At 39.1% G+C, this 17,171-nt stretch overlaps 1 protein-coding gene across 14 annotated transcripts in view; it reads right to left on the bottom strand.

The window, feature by feature from the left end:
* Positions 1 to 17,171, bottom strand: part of Mff (mitochondrial fission factor) — a 28,240-nt gene that overhangs the window by 5,226 nt on the left and 5,843 nt on the right. For 2 of the 14 annotated variants that reach the window (XM_032901465.1, XM_032901462.1), the window contains 6 exons: positions 16,664 to 16,833; positions 11,786 to 11,874; positions 10,103 to 10,177; positions 5,329 to 5,487; positions 1,865 to 1,897; positions 252 to 311 (listed from right to left, as the gene is read on the bottom strand). In XM_032901465.1, the coding sequence (XP_032757356.1) occupies positions 252 to 311; positions 1,865 to 1,897; positions 5,329 to 5,487; positions 10,103 to 10,177; positions 11,786 to 11,874; positions 16,664 to 16,833 (586 nt within the window). The remainder of the gene's footprint in view (positions 1 to 251; positions 312 to 1,864; positions 1,898 to 5,328; positions 5,488 to 10,102; positions 10,178 to 11,785; positions 11,875 to 16,663; positions 16,834 to 17,171) is intronic. The other 12 variants (XM_032901468.1, XM_032901464.1, XM_032901471.1 and 9 more) reach the window with 9 other exon arrangements.

Genomic DNA, 17,171 nt, shown 5'->3' with positions numbered 1-17,171 from the left:
AAGGCATGGGCCACAATACCTGACCATCATTTTTACTATTATACAATGTCCTCATACTTCGGTGGGCTAATGTCAGGACTAATCATCCCCATTCTTAGTAAAGCACAACATTTCTCCTCAGAGAAAGCTACAGAGGCCTAAGCTGTATACATAAATACAAACATGGCTTTGGCATGCATCATGATGTCCTGTACAATACAAGCTCCATCAAGTCTGCATGTTCTTTGGTAATCACAAAGTCTCCAAGTTACCTGACGTTGTCATGATGAGGATTAGAAGTGGCGGCAGCTGACCCACCACGCAACACAGGTCTAGGGCAGGTTTTTGCAGAAGACACAAGACAGAATCAGGAAACAGAGAAGTACAAAAATAAAGCAAAAACAAGACAAATAAACGTCAGATAGGATTATATTGTATGCTTTAGTACAATATAATATCCCTCAAATGCTTTGAAATTCCTTGTTTCATATGTCTTCCCCATTTTAAATAATTTTAACACTTCATAATTTTAAAAAGAGAAAAAACATGTCAGAATAGCACCCACATGTAATTCTCTATGGTGCTGCTTAAAAGGTGTAATTCCTCTTTTCCAACTGGAAACTAAACCCACCAGCAACTTTAAAAGCATATGGAGACCCTGTTAGTAGCACCTGCATGACCATGGTTGCTCATAAATATAAACCAGGCACTTAGGGGGACACCCGCTGCCCGAGGCTCCTTCCCTCGCTTCATGGATTCTGGTTAGTCAGAGGAGGTTTGTCTTAATGCAGTAGTGTCTCATCCCAACACTGAGCTGAGAATGGGTGGTGAGGCTACTGATGTGTAGTCACTCTGTGAGTAGTGGAGCGTGAGACAACCACGAGTAGCATACAGGGCTGCTGCATGAGGATCAAGGTGCACTGGAAAACTTTGTGGGGCTCGTCATTTAGTCTCAACACACGCCCTGGTGTGAGAGGACAATCAGTTCTCTACATGGCTCAGTTAGAACCCTTCCAATTAAATTTGCAAAAATCAAGAAACAGATTCTAAATCTTCACCAGTTAACTTCCCTTAAAATAACAATGTTTACTGATCAGAAAGATTGAGAAGGTTCAGAGCGGGATATTCTCTGAGTACCTAATCAGGTTTGCCTCAATCTAAGTATAATGACCATCATCACAGGGTCTGGAGACACATTCCTGTCTTTTTCTGACGTAGTTACAGCTGTAGAATATAAACGACTATTTTCCTTTCTGTTTTTAATTCTTTCCTCTCTTTTTTTGACACAAGGTCAAATTTAGCAGTTTGGTCCCACGTTCTGTGGAACTGAGGAAGACTCTGGCCCTTCTGAGCCTTCTGCCTCTATCAGCCTACTTCCTGTGGTCCGGGGTCAAAGCAGAGGAGGGGCCTCTTCAGTGCTGATCAAACACTTCACTTGTCTACAGTTCTAGCCCTAAGAATGACTTTAGAACAAACAAACTCGGTTAATAGAGGAAAAGTTTACCACTGAGCTCTTCCATGCCCTAAAGTGACTGTCGGTGCTTTGGGATATTTTTGGAGCCCAGAATACAAGGGATGAAGAGACCTGAGGCGAGAGCAGTTTGGCTCACCCTGCTTGCGGTAGGACATGGATGAACTGCAGATTTTTCACATAGGTTTTTAAGTCTTACTAACGTCTAGTTTGTGAAATAAGGAAAACTATACACTGTAGTTACTAAAGTTATAAAAATATGAGAATGGCCAATGAAATGAAGTCATTCCTTTGTGCTTCTTCAAGTTTCTTTTTAAGTGTGTGTTAACAGGACCAGAATGATCTGCCACGTTGACTGTACTCCACCACAGAGATTTCCTTTACAAATGCAGAGCGAGAAAACAGTACAGTTACCTTTCATAACGTATCTCATTTTGTCTTCTCACACTGGCAATTGATACATATAATATAAAAGTAAATTAGACAGGTATTTGGAAAAATAGAAACTTCATTCAAGCACCAGTTTCTACCATAAGAGTGATTTAATGTTAAAAGAAGTCATTCAATAGTTTATTTTGTAATTAGAATCACAAAAGGGAAGAAAATATAAGGCTACTCAGTTTTCATATTAACTTGTACACTGACATTTTTAAGTAAATGGTCTACATTAAAAGAATGCATTTCTCTTCTACAAAGTTATCAACTCTTACAGTAATTAAACAGGTTGACTGGAGGGCCGAGAATTAAACATTTTTAAGAAGAAGTTATAGCAGATATTGTATGAACTGTAGTCTTCCATGTTACATATTTTATGGATACTTGCCAAAAATATAAACCATTCATACACTGGCTTCTTATTCCACTCATTCAAAAACTAGTGTAAGTTGCTAATGAAAAACTAAAAATAATCAAGCAACCTTCTCTCCAAATAAATCTTCTGCACGACTCATATATTAGCGCTTAATATTGTTTTACATGCAACAGACCAAGCCGCTCTAGATGTTAGTATTTTACATTGGTATGAGATGTGCAGCTCTAACAACTGTAGACGAGATGGGCAACTTCTGCCCAACAAAGGACAAATCTTAACCGTGCTTCACTGATGCCACCTGGGCAAAGAACTGCTTCCTGATATTTTTTTGGTCAGTTTTCTCAATATATAGCACTAATTGTATGCATGAGCTTTGTAACAACACTTAGAAGTCATTTGGTTTTCATGACGAACTCTATTTAGATTACCTAACCAAGTAGAAAATCCAATACAGTGTACAATGCTCCTTGACCTACACACTAAAAATTGTTCTTATGCCGAGAAACTAGAAATCTGCATCATTTTACAGTAAAAAAACAAACAGCAAACTCTTGCTTTTTCCAACAAATAGTTTGGTTTAAACTTGCTGTATTTAATGTGCAGTCCCCAAGTGCAAAGATATTGCATTAGCATGATAGCCAAGAGCAATAAAACAGAAAAGAAAAGCAAAGATGAACATCAAGGAATGCGCAAGCGCTGAGGACCGTAGAGCAGTCTTAGTTTATACTCATGCAAGAACATTATCCAAATTTCACATTCCAGCTTCTCTGAAAAATCAGGCCAAACTTCTCCATAGTAAAATCAAAAACTGATTTGAATTTTAAAATTCTGATAAAACTTTGTACAATTAAAACAAAACATGAAACCAAAAGCAAACTCTTTCAGTAATGTTTTACTCAAAGTTTTACTCTATCCTCCAGGTTGGCCTTCAGCTCAAAGTAAGTCTCCTGTCTCAGATTCCCAAGTGTTGGGTGCAAGGTGTGAACCACCACACTGAGCTCTTTCTTCGATTTCAGAAAATTTATTTGGGTTAATATGATAAATTCAAAGTCATTAAGATACTATAATGTAAAAATTAAAAAAAAATCTACCTAGTGTTCCAAAAGGTTTTAATTGTAATGACATACAAATTTTACACTGGTAAGCTTTTGGAATTTGAATGCTTGAACTTTAGACAAATTTTTCCCACCATACAGGGGAAAAACCCTCAAACCTACACTTCTGCCACTTCCATATCACTGTATCTGAGCTGTGGGTGTGCTGGCAGGAGGCAGGACAGTAACTGAGGACTGTGTCTGTCATCCACCCATCACTTCACCTACAGAGCACGGAGACACTGTGTTTTCCTTTAAGTGTTTTCACTATAATAGCATCGGACATGACCTCTCCTAAGGAGTGACCATAACAAAAAGTTAAAGAAGATATCTGGTAGGGGGAAACTGTCTGAAAGAGAAAGGTGGAAACAGTTTTTATCAATTTTCACTCCTAGGGCCAGGTGCTTTCCGCTTATTACCTCCAAGGATTTCCAACTATACCAAGAAACCATCTGAAATAGCAGCCCACGTCTGAAATAACAGTGGAGGGCAGAAGGCTTTTCTCAAGAATCTAATCAGCCAAGCATAATGTCCTTCCCATCTTCTTAACAGATGAGGAAAAGGAGGCCCAGAGAAGACACGGTTTATATGCTTGAGGCGAACATGCAGGTAGCTGTTTAGTGGAGGAGTCAAGAATGAATCTGGAGATTCCCTATGCCTGCACTGTCTCTTCTGAACCCTGCTCCTGCTTATTGCTTTCAAACAGCCAGAGTTCGTGAAGCCTCAGAGAGCAAAAAAAAGGGACTCTAAGCCCTTGGAGGAAAAGAAACAAACCACAACTATAAAAGTCTATCTATGCATGCATACACACATAAACATGTCCAGTTCTTAATATTCCCCTTTGATCCATGGGCCTCAAAGCCTTTTTCACTATTGTGTGATGTTCAATGGCCCAAATATATACCGTTATGTTCACCTAGGGAGACAGAAAAGGTCCTGGATTCAACAACATGAGTAGTGCAGACGCTTGTGGTGCAGGTGAAGAGCTGCGTGTGCCAGGACTAAAGGCACAAGAACAGATTTGTTCAGAGTAAGCCAGAGATGCAGCAAGTTAAGAAATTAAAGCTGAATTTATTGGGATTTCTTGAAAAATGAAAACACTAACAGTCAAATAAGAAAAAAAAAAAAACCCTGAATTTATTGGGATTTCTTGAGAAATGAGAACACTAACAGTCAAATAAGAAGAAAACAAAACTTCAACCCCTGATGTTCAAAGCCACTGGACCAATGTGTAGAGCTGGAGTGGAGCTTATTTGACTTCCCCACAGGATTTCAACAAAGCTCGGGACTCTGTCTTTTTAAAACACTGTAAGGTAATAAAGCAGAGAACAAAAGTATTTAAGTGACTGGAAAAAAAGTGCTTGTTTAAACAAGCTGAAGTGTAATTCTAACAAAACTATTTAAAGATGTTCAATAGTGAGGCATTATCTATGAATATACTGAAAAATACCAGCATTATCCAAAAATGGTAATAGAACACAGAACTTCTCACACGGACCTAGACTCCACAGTGGACGGGGAAGTGTATCGGGAGCAACTGCAACGTTCCCTGCCTGCTTTACTGCCTCATACCTACCACTAGTCTAGGTAATTAAATTAAGACTGAAGACAAGTAGTATGCTTTAGTTCTGGATGCCACACTCAGTCCAGCAGCCCCTTTAACATGTTTCCATGCGGAGGCAAGCACTTAGAATCGGTCAGCAAAGCCTTTGAAAGGCTGTTAAATCTCCTATGTACTTACACCTCCTATGTACAGACTGTCTCCCACAACTGAAAGGAAGCTATACCCCTGTGAAATGTGAATTTTGGACAATAATTTCAAATTAAAAGAAAGCAAGCAAGCCATTTCAAACCATTGCATCTTAGAAAGAGACTAAAAGGAGCAAAGAAAAAAGACAACACCACAGTCCACTAAATAAGGAGCCAAAACATAAGCAACGACGTGGCAAGGCCACTGCTGACCAGTCAATCACCTGCGGTTTTCATCCAGCACATCCAAGATCTGCTGGTAAGCCCTACGAGTAGAAGACTGGATAAGCGACAAAATGCCACGGGCAGAGGAGAGACTAGCTCCATCTTCAGGTAGCATATGGGGAGGACAGACCCGAGCCTGTGGCGGTGATGGTGTCACACTGTTCGCATAAGCACAGCAAAGGAAGAGAAAAACACTCAAGTCAGATTTCCATGACACTTCAGCAGAGCAGTCTGTCATCTCTTTTCCTGCCCACAGTTCCCACCCTTAATCTAGCCCAAGAAACAGTCAAACAGAAGACGTTAGAAAATTCTGTTCTTCAAAAGCAGCTATATATAACACTTGTAGGTTTGAAATTCTAAGTATCAGTCTGAGTAGAAGGAACAACTCAGAGGGAAAGAATCCAGCAACGAGTGTGCTCAGGGCTTGGTATGGAGAGAGGAGGCATTGTTTAGTCAGTGTTATACATACATGGCAATTCAGTAAAGCAAACGCCTAAGAATCACATGACTTATGGGTGACACAGTGGGATACTGAATTCTGTTATGTAAATACTAACATCTACACACACGAATCCAGCATGCTTTCATCAAGACACCATTTCAAATACTTCACAAAGACAACAAGGCAAGTTTATGGGAAACGAATTAAATGATAAACTAAAATCTCAGAAAACATTTTGACTGTTTAATTTAATTAGCTTAATTTCTGAACCATGAAACTTCCCAGGTCTGAGAATACAGTGAAGAAAGACAAGGGCACTTAAGCTATCATGATGGCAGAGGAGTACCTACTTCTTAGCGTCTGAGTGACAATAATCGATTATTCCTTCACATAAGAGCTAAGATCACAAGTTCTTTTGGTGCACTGACCACATTTAGATAAGCTATTTGTACAGTTTGCACAGTTGGTATCTTTAGAGAGCTGTTCAATATTGAAGCCTGAGACATTAACTGGCACAAGGACATGAGATGTTTCCTTACTACAGAAAGAAGACCATGACTCTGAGATGACGGTTCAATAGTTCTAAGGAGCAAGCACGAGGCTAATAGTTTTTGATTTTTGTTTTGCTTTTGAGACAGAGTCTTATTATGTAACCCTGGCTGGCCTCAAACTCAGAGATCTAGCTGCCTCTGCTTCAGCAGGCATGGACCACCATGGCTAGACCAGCTTACTTTCTGTGTAAAATATTCAAAAGAAAAAAGCAGGACCTTGAAGAGTAGCTGTACATATGAAAAGTCTTCTACGTGATCTTCCCCCTAACACATACTAGTTTGGAAACTGAAATTTTAAAAAGTAGGAATTTTTTGAAAAGATAGTTATTGTCACCTAATAGCCTCAGTTTAAAAAAATGAAGCAAAATCTCTAACTTTATGAATAACTTTTAGCGTCTTCATGATCTAAAGAGAAAGGTACAATAAATATAAAAACTGTGCTTTCCAAAGACTATAGAAGAGAAAAATCTAAGCCAAATCTTGGCACATACAGAAATTCTAAAACAGAGCCTCAAGATGTCAAGACAAACAGTGTTTAGAGACCGACAATCCTCTGGAATAAATATATATATATATATATATATATATATATATATATATATATGTATATATATATATATATATATACACACACATACATATACATATATATATATTTCCATACACACATGCACACACATCAATGTATAATCACACATACATAGAAAAATGTATATATACATATATAAAAAAGTTAGTGTATAATCTGATCCATAGGACTTGGCAAATTCTGTAATAAACACCCTAAATAAAATAGCTGGGGGGCAGGGGGCAGTCACAGCAAACAGTGAGGTGTTAGTGGCTGGAGTGCAGTCCATGTGTGGGGCATGCATTTGCATATCCTTTAGACAGAAGAGCAGAGACCTGAAGCATCTGTGTGTGAGAAGCCAGGCTGACCTCATGCTTGTGATATGTCACCAGGGACAGGATTGTAAACTTCAGTTCTGGGTCACTATTCACTAGTATACTGGAGATACTGGGGAGTGGGACAAGGGGGTGAGGTGAAGCTCAGGGGAGAAACCTGTAGTCAAGTCGCCCTTCCCTTTTGGGACTGAAACAAGGGGACAGACAGGCTGACAAAGATGGAAAGACAGACCAAAACTGCAATAAAGGAGGAAGGAAATTCCAATGTTACAGGTTTGGGAAAAATACACTTTTTATTAAAGCTATCAGCAAAACTGGATAGATTTCATTAAGCAAGTTTTAAATTAGTACTGTTTCTTTGATTTTGGGGTTCACAATGAGCGTTTTTGAGTATCATATAAACAAGTAACCTAGCTGTAGAATGAGCAATTATTCATTTTTAGTATTTTGAATCTTAAAGCAACAATGGATAAATTCCAAATTTATACTAAAGTTTAATGGATTTTTGTCCATTAAAATAGAAAAGTTATTTATTATTTAAATAGTAGGCTGAGGACCCTGGAAAGTGCTTACTCAGCACGCCTGAGGTGAGTAGGTGGAAGGAATGGAAGGAGGGAGGGAAAGAAAAAGCAAAACAGAAAGGAGGAGAAAGAATCTCAAAATACACACAGGAAATGAAGCGGCCATCTTCTAAAATAAACATAAACTAGTTTCAGATAAACGGCAAAGAATGCTCAAGATGGAATGAACGTAAGGTTGGATTCTAAAATAATCTACAAGTACTCATTATATTCCTAATGATTAATTTTAATGCATATCAGGAAAATCAATCAATAAAAATCAATTTAAAATTAAAAAAAATCTATGTATCTTTTCAAATTCTAAGATTCTATGATCATATGAAATGTTGACTCTGCCATAAACCCTTAACTTAATAGAAATATTTATGTAGAACATTAAAGAATGACTTTAAGTCCTGCAAAACAAAACACCTTAAAAGAATTTCCCCCAGCACCAGGGGTAAAACCCAGGGGACTAAATATGCCAAGCCAAGTCCATCGCCTATCGAGCTATAGCCCCCAGATCATGACGTCAAGTCATCAGTATCAATCTCTTAAAGATATTTGATCAAAGAAAAAAATTCAAGTTTCAAAGACTGGTAAGAAATTTAATTTTTTTCTCATTTACATAGCAGTCCTCTAGACACAGCAAAAACAGAACAGGAGGGGTTACCTGTAAACTGATTATACTGCAAGGTGACAAAATTATCTTAAATAGAGACAACAATTTAGTAATTTTATCTAAATTAGGAAAATAATTTAGCAACTTTAGGTACTCCTATACACATTTTAATCAATAAATTTCATTGAAAAGAAAAAAAAACAACAAAGAAAAACAATATAAGCACTCTAACAGAAGTCAGGTCCTCAGATGGAGTTAGCAGTGGAGGGAGAGAGAGGTTCTGGGTTTTTACCTCTGTCTATTCATTACCATACCAAAGTTTCTATTGTTTAATTTTGACAAGTTAACTATTGTAAAATATAAAAACATAATGCAAGGCACTGAAGGCTGTTGTTTAATTGGAGATGATCTTAATACATAACTTAATAAAAAGGCACTGATGAAAACTGTTACAAACAGCAAAATGTCAAGTTTAGTTTTTAAATAGTTTAACAATTTCTGTAGAAGCACTCATGCTTACCATGGCATTTCATTAGTAACAGTTCTGCCTCATGCTCAGACTCCACATAAGGGTTAAGTAAACAGTGGCTACTCAAAGTCAGCAAAGTCAGAATTCAGTGAAAATCAGTGACTGGCACAAGCTATTAAGAGAAAAATTCAAAGTAAGAGAGCTCTCTCCCCAGGCTTTCGTAGGAATGATGGTTCTCAAACTGTGAGCTGAAAGCCTTTGCTGAGAGCTAGCCTCTGAAAAGGCAGCAAACAAAACAAAAAGCCAAGAACCATTTTTGTTGAAAAGCAAACTCTTCATTTCTCTGGGACATTCGTGTATTTATTCCAATTTTCCCTGTGGACAATGTCTCAGTATACAATCCTGGGTAATCTGAAACTAGCTGTACATAGCAAGGTTGGCCTTCAAGAGCTCTCCTCCCCTGTCTGCTGGATTAAATGTGTGCTCAGCACACCTGGCCTCTCTGGGGCCCTAACCATTAGACACCTGGAACCTGCTGTCCTATCGCTGCAGCAGTTCAGTGAGTCCTAGCAGCACAGAATGGACCAGAGCAAGACAGAGTGCGTGTGCTGTGCAGGTTGTGTGCTGACCCTAGAGGCTTGCATATGCTGCTTCAATTTTTACACTTCAAACCAAAGTGTCCCACTGTCAGGAGTAGGCAGTCATTTCACACCCTGTTTGTCATATTGCTAGAAAACACGGGTTTAGTGATCTCAGAAGATGGCTCCAAACATAACTTTCTACAGGGAAACAAAATAAAACAAAACCAATTTCGAGGACAAGCTGCACTTAACACTATTTTTCTCTGGATTAAAATTAAGTAAGAAAAAATGCTGAATGTAAAAACAAGATCTGGATTGCTGACCCTTGCTAAGTGTAGTCTGCAGAGAACTCAGGGGCCAACCAAACCAAAATACAGAAAAGGAAAAAGGATTTGGTCTTTGTGTGCAGAAATTATTTCAATTTCCTCTCATCTATATCCCAAACCATAGAAGACTTCCTCAGGCGCTCCAGCAGCCCCATTTAATAGAGTATATACTGACAGTGTGAGAAGTCCTGAAAAGAACTGGAGCAGAGAGTTAGGGTATTATGTGTCAGTTACACACGGTAACATGGGTTAGTATTAACAGAAGCCTGCAGAATTAAAGCAACCCTACTTGGGAAAAGTAGAGCAGATAAAATCTTACGTGTACTCCGGTGCAGAAATCGATGACTGGAACCTTGAAATTTTATTTCTTGGGGCAGAATCTGATCTGTGCCACCTTAAATAATAATTATGCTTCTTTTACATATTCAGCTTTTTTTTATAACAACTAAAATGCTACACGATTCTACTGTCACAATTAATTTTTGTGCCAACAGGCGACAACAATTAACCTCATTGTCTCTTTAAAGTAATTAAGAAAACAAAGCCCGTGGCCCTGCTCATTTGCACTTCTCTTCTTGAGCTGTAGAAGAAGCTAGAGTGGAGGCAGACAACAGTTCATGTATGACGGTCCACAATCAATCTAAAAGTCAGAAAGCTTTAAATAGAAATTTAATTATAAAATTAACAATGGTAGGAGAAGAATGGGCAAGTCTTCATTAATATTAAGATCTTTCTTATTAGACATCTAGCAAACACCAGGAAGGCAATTTAAAGAAAAAAAAGAAAACCATATGTCTATCAACCTCTGATGTTAAGAACTTACACAGCCTTTTCCGTTACCTCCATCCAAACTCAGTCATCAATACTATGTACTTTGTGGAAAGGTGATACAATACTGAAGTAACCATGCTTTCACTTTAATGATATAAAAGGTCAATTATGGGCCTAAACAGCAAGTCACAACTTAAATAGCAGGAAAGCCTATTAGAAGATTCTGCTGCCCTACAAACTACACATTACAAGTAGAAAATATTGAATCAGAGCTGTTGTTGTTGTTGTTGTTTTTTTTTTTTTTTTTACCCACATTAGCCATAAGACTACACTGTGGAGTCTTTTTACTGTTTGTATGTCTGGAAACAATTTTAAAAAATCAAGTTTCATGGGTCTGTTGACATCTGGCATCAAAAAACCTCAGGAAAACATACATTCAATCATTAAAAAAAAAAAAAATCAGGTTAATAATGGCTGAGCCTTTCAGACAGTCTTTCATGTAGGAGACAGCTATTCATGTTAACCCAATTTCTTCCTATGTAATCGTTCAGAATGACTGCAGCTACTGTGAGAGACTCTCTGCATGATCAAAGCCCTCACAGTTTTCCCTTGCACCCAACATAAGAGAACAGAGTTTGAACAAAGCAAGCAAAACTTTCCATTTGAGATAGAACCTCACTGATTGGTTACAGATGCCAGTGAATGTGCTCATTGGTAGGCTTCTTTCAAAGGAAAGACAAAAAGTCTTCTTTCACCTCTGAGTATTCACACCCTGCTGCCCTAAGAGCCCATTCAGCACCACTGTACCCTAGGCCAGGTCTAAACTACAACTTAATATGGTACCCTGCAAGAATGATAATTGTCCTGTGTTCTTGTTACTTTGTAAGTTCTCAAAAGGAGACTGTCATCTCCTGATGTTTTGAGTTCCCAGAGAAGCTAACATGTTTGACCTCATAACGCATTTCCAATGAATTCATGAAAACTGTCCAAAAGTGAATGAGAAAGAATATTCACTTTACATAAAAGTGCCAGACACACAGAAGAGAGACACAGAAAAAGTTTCACAATGAACGAAATCACCAAGTTTTATGATTATAGAAAGTACAAGTACAAAGTGATTTCCATCACTGTAAAATGAATTTTAACAACTATGAGAATGATTTAGAAAAGCTATGTACAGACAAGATACAGAAGAAAATCTATAACGATACAATGCCACGGTTCTACTCACATGGAATCGTTTCTGACCAACTGTCCATTCTGGCGAACAGCATTTTCACTCATAGAGCGTTCTCTTTTTAGCCTGCCAACTGCTCGGATCTGTTAAGGTGCAAGCAAAGGGAAAGAACAGGATTAAATAGCTCAGAAGCTATTTTGCATAAAACCCACAAAAGTCCCTGTCCAAGGCTACTCACAAAACTATAAGGAGCTAAGATAAGCAAACCCAGAAGCAAAGCCTACTCAATATAGACAGGTAAGACTTGAAGACTTGTTAATTTTTCTCCCCCCAACTGTGTGCGCGCGCGCATGTATGTGTGTGTAGATCAGCCCTGGGTCCTGTGGCTCAAACCCAGGTGCTCCTGCGTATACAGCAAGCTCTTTTCTAAGGAACCCTCTCCCCAGCCACAGGTTCATACTCATTATAATGCTCATAAACAGGAGTGTCTGCTTACTTCTAAATAAAAACTATTCTAGTTTCTTTCAAGTAAACATCAATCTTGGATTTGGTAAAACTGTCCTCTCTCTCCCTGAGTCTATAGAAAACTTTTCCCAGGACACAGTTAATTATAGGATGCTCATTGAGTTCCTTATGCAAAATGGTATAATTTTTTTTATCCTTCCCTACATCTCCATACTTACGATATATACTAATGGTATATAAGGATGTACAAGGTGTGTATATAGGTACGACACCTTATCGTTTAGGGAATGATGACAAGAAAAACATCTGTACCTATTCAGTACAGACATAGCCATTCAAGGTCTGACTACGCAGTACACACAATCAGGGAACAAGTAAACAGCAAGGAAGGACTGGGTGTTAAAGCAACACTGAGGGGAGTCTGTCTGAGAACACAGAGGTCGTGGGGCCTCCTGCAAGATCCTTTTAAAGTTAACCCAAGAATAAGAAAATGTAACACCCCAGGATCAAGTCCATTTTATTTATACAGAGCGAGTACTGCTGTGTAGGTGGATAAGGATGTGACTGGTACCTGCCTGCCTGCCTGCCTGCCTGCAGCAGCAGCCATGGCTGCTTTCTTTAAAGTGGAATAGCTTTTCCACATGGCAGCATGGAAAGGAAAAGTTCCTTAGCTTCAGGCTACTTCCAGGAGGCTGGGCCACAAGTTATTTTGTGTCTAGTTACACAGCACACAGCACAGGACAGAAGACGCACACATACACTAATAGTCCCTACAGCGGATTGAAGCTCCGAGTTATATGTGATTATTTGCAAACAACAAAAAGCCCTTTTATAACTCTGTTCACTGTTCTGTAGACTTGAACTAAGTTCATCACTACTTTAAATCTCTAATTTTTTTAAAATGGTAATTTACAATTTTAAAAGAGCAATGGTTTGTACAAGTGACATAGCAGTCATACAGTAAAAAAAAAAACAGACAATACAGTTAACAATAAATGACAAAAGACTGACAACCAAAATTCTGTGTGTGTATATCTATATATCTGTATCTACATATCTTAACATTCACCCCATACTCTTTTTTAAGGGTTTTTGTTTGTTTTAAGATAATATAGCCCAAGCTGGCCTGGAATTTGTGATCTTCCTGCTTCAATCTGTGAAATGCTAAAGTTATAGGTGTATATTACCCACTCCAGGCATAATTCTTGCTTTTGCTGGGTCTTGGACTGGAGCAAAGGGGAAATGTAGGTGAAAGCATGGAGATTGGAGTGGATATCCTCCCCATTCCAAACACGATCAATTTCTAAAACTCAGAGTACCAACAGTAGAGAGAACAGCTGAGACCATGATTAAGGCTACAGGATAGAAACATGAACAATGTGTCACAGCTGCCTATGACAAGAAGGGTATGTTGCCTAGTCTATGACAACTTGATACATGCTGGAGCTTTTTTGGAAGAGGAAACCTCAATTGAGAAAATCCCCCAACCAGACTGCCCTATTGTGCATTTTCTTGACCGATGGTCACTGTGGGCAGTGCCAACTCTGGGCTGCTGGTCCTGGATACTACGAGGAAGCAGGCTAAGTGAGGCTTAGACAGCAAGTCAGCTATCAGCACACAGTCCATGGTCTTTGTATCTGCTCCTGGCAAGTCCTGATCTGATCTCTTCGATGATGGACTGTTATATGGGATTATGAATGAAAAAGTCCTGACTCCCAAGTTAGTTTTCGTCACGGTGTTTTATTATGGCAAGAGAAACTCTAGGACAAGGGCATGAATGGTAGCTAAACAATGAATGTGAGTGTATACCAATGTGTCATCCATGTTTATATGTGTACAGTATAAAAACCACAAAGACTGTTCTTTAAAATCCTCTTTTCTGCTCCTGCACTTCCAGCTCCTCTTTCTATGGAGAGAAACTCATATCCATGAGTTTTCTGATTTTTATTTAAGCCACTGCAGGACATACTGGAGCATTTACGGAGTACCTGGGAGTCTTCATCATCAGTCAGTTCAGGGGTACACTAGAGAGGCTTGTAAATATATATTTCAGGTCAGCTATGGTCTTCTGCTTCTCATTCTCAGAATGGTTTTATCAATTATACTGGGTCACCATGGATATTGATAACGACTGCTTGCTAGGTTACCTTTCTGACAGACATCCATAGCTTCTGATAGACATTCTGTGCTATCTTCAGCCTCCAGGGCCACTACCTTTTATGTGTCTATGTCTGCTTTAGCTGGATACAGTCTCTCCTAGCCCTTGAGTTCTCTGGCTATACATCTGCACAAGGCTGACGTAGAACTTGTCACCTGTGGATGCCACTTGACCACTTAGGTTTAAGCTGGGTGAACAAAAGTTCCCTTACTGAAAACATTAGTTCTTTTCTTGTCTTCCACAATTGGGACATGGCTTACACAGGCCAACTGACATTGCTCCTTCTGGATCACCTGGCACTTCTGGCTACATATGGGGGTCAGTGCTTTTCTGGTTTATTTTACAAATGGGTGACATTCTAGTACTCTTCTCTGAGGTAGGGATAGCTAATTTGGGCAAAAGCTATTACAACCTGTCCTATAGGGTCTGGTCTCTCTTTGTACTTCAGTGAAGTTTCCAAAAAGATTTTGGCAGCTGTTGCTAATCTTTTCAAAGCTGCTTGACAGATAGCTCGATCTCTAGCTCCATCATATTTTTTGAGGTATAAAATTGTACAGACAAACTCTCTAACTCTTTTTTTGTAGCTTTCTTTTCACATCTTCTGAAAGAGCTTACACCGGCCTGAGCTGCCAGGGAAGTAGCATCTACCTTTTCAGATGTAGCATCCATGTTAGAGCTTCTGCCTCCTCAGCCACACGCCAAATCTACTCTAAGAACCCTGAGAACGGCCATGACTCAGGCACAAAGTCTCAGGCCCTGTTCATGTGGCTTATTAATTCCAGCTCTTTATTAATTCCGGTACAGAGAATTACAAGCCATGATTTTATGTTGGTTAGGGCCACTATTGCTGTAATGAAACACCATGAGCAAAAGAAAGTTGGAGAGGAAAGAGTTTGTTCAGTTCATGCTTCCACATCACAGCTCATCACTAAAGGAAGTCAGGGGAGGAGCCTGGAGGCAGGAGCTGATGCAGAGGCCATGCAGGGTGCTGCTTACTGGCTTGCTCCCTACAGCTTACTCAGCCTGCTTTTTATAGAACCCAGGACCACCATTCCAGGGGTGGCCCCACCCACAATGGGCTGGGCCCTCCCCATCGATCATTAAGAAAATGCCCTACAGGCTTGCCTGTGGCTCAATCTTAAGAAGGTTCTGAAGGCATTTTCTCAGTTGAAGTTCCCTCCTCTCAGAAGACTCTAATCAGTGGCTAGCTACTATAAACTTAGCAAGCACACATACTGAAAGAGTCCACTGTTTTCTTCCATCAATGTCGTCTCATCACCTCATCCCATTGTCCTTCTGAGACTATGCAGATGGAAAACTTCCACTAGACAGGGTATTATTTATTTTTTCTTGCAGTGTTTCTCATACAGAATCTCAAAAAATGGTTGCCAAGTTAAAAAATAATGTACAAGTTACTTGACAATTTTTGACCATAATTAACACTCAAATATAGTGGTTTTTCTATAGGCAAATATTCAGCATTGTCATATTGGTACCTATGAATACATCACTTCAATTATGTAAGCAGAAACTAAACTTTAAAAAAAAAAAAAAACCCGGCATGACACTACTAGGAATTGCACTAACCTGATTTACATGCCTACTAGCTTTGGAAAGGACTACATGTAAAAACCAAAGCAGACGGAGAGTGCCAGTTTTGGTAAAATGCAAGTCTGCATATTGTTTTCAGAGACTTCAATACTGGTCTCAGATCAGTGGCACTCGCAAGACTTTAATCCCACTGTTGATGCCTTTTACATCCACTTTACCACCAATTTACATCAACAGGGACATCAGTGTCACCAAACAGCAGGAATGGGCAGTGTCAGCAGAAAACAGTTTTCTCAGCTTTGTTTGCTAGATGATTTTATAATAGAAAGACACAGTCATTGTTTCCTAGTACAAAATTTCCTTTCCCAAGAACATAGCAATAAGCATTTTCCCAGCATGTTCAAGTGCTGGTTCAATCTTCAGCACTACAGAGAACAAAACAGAAATGTTGAGGTCCTGTCTGCAGCACTGCAGGTCTGACAGTCACACTGTTCTCCATTCAAGTCTACATGAATGGTTGCAATACTTGCTCCAAGATTTTCACTTTCCCACCACATAACTGTTATGAGGAACACACACACACACACACACACACACACACACACACACACACACACACCCATAAGACCTTCTCTGGGTAACTGAAATCAGCTAACACCAATATTGCCATTTGGAAAGCTTCCATCACCTAAGACTATGTATGCTTCATTGCTGAACTCTTTAACTTTCAAATATAAGCCATTGGTAACTCTCCTTACCTCTTCGCTTTGAGGAGTTGGAGGTGGTCTTTCTAAATCCAGGAAATCTAGCGGTCTCTCACTCAGTGTGAGCACACGTGGAGGTGTTTTCAGCGCCAGAGGTTTAAAGGGAGTGGACTGGATAAGGTCAAGATCTGCTGGTCTTGAAAAGGAAATGTCTTCATTATTTCCTAGGAAAAGGAAGAAACAAAGGGTGCGGGGGATTTCACAATGGTGTTTTTAATCCTGTCAGATTTGTGTTACAAACTACTGACAGCAATAGTTTCTTTCTGACATTTGGTATTTCACAAATATTTAATACCATGGTCCAGAAACTATCATGTGTGTGTGTCCAAAACAATGCAAGCAACCTGTCTCTAAGTCTATAAAAAATTCTCATAACACTGAACATTTCAAATTGGCAAAACATTTGAATAGATGCTTCAAAATGTGATGGTTCGGATGACAAATGTCTCCTGTAGTCTTGGTCACTTGAACACTTGTTCCCCAGTTGACGACACTATTCGGT

The sequence above is a fragment of the Rattus rattus genome, chromosome 4 (genome assembly GCF_011064425.1).
Source record: "Rattus rattus isolate New Zealand chromosome 4, Rrattus_CSIRO_v1, whole genome shotgun sequence".
NCBI classification, from domain to species: domain Eukaryota; kingdom Metazoa; phylum Chordata; class Mammalia; order Rodentia; family Muridae; genus Rattus; species Rattus rattus.
The sequence above is the reverse complement of the archived record's forward strand: the minus strand, read 5'-3'. Positions and strand labels throughout refer to the sequence as shown.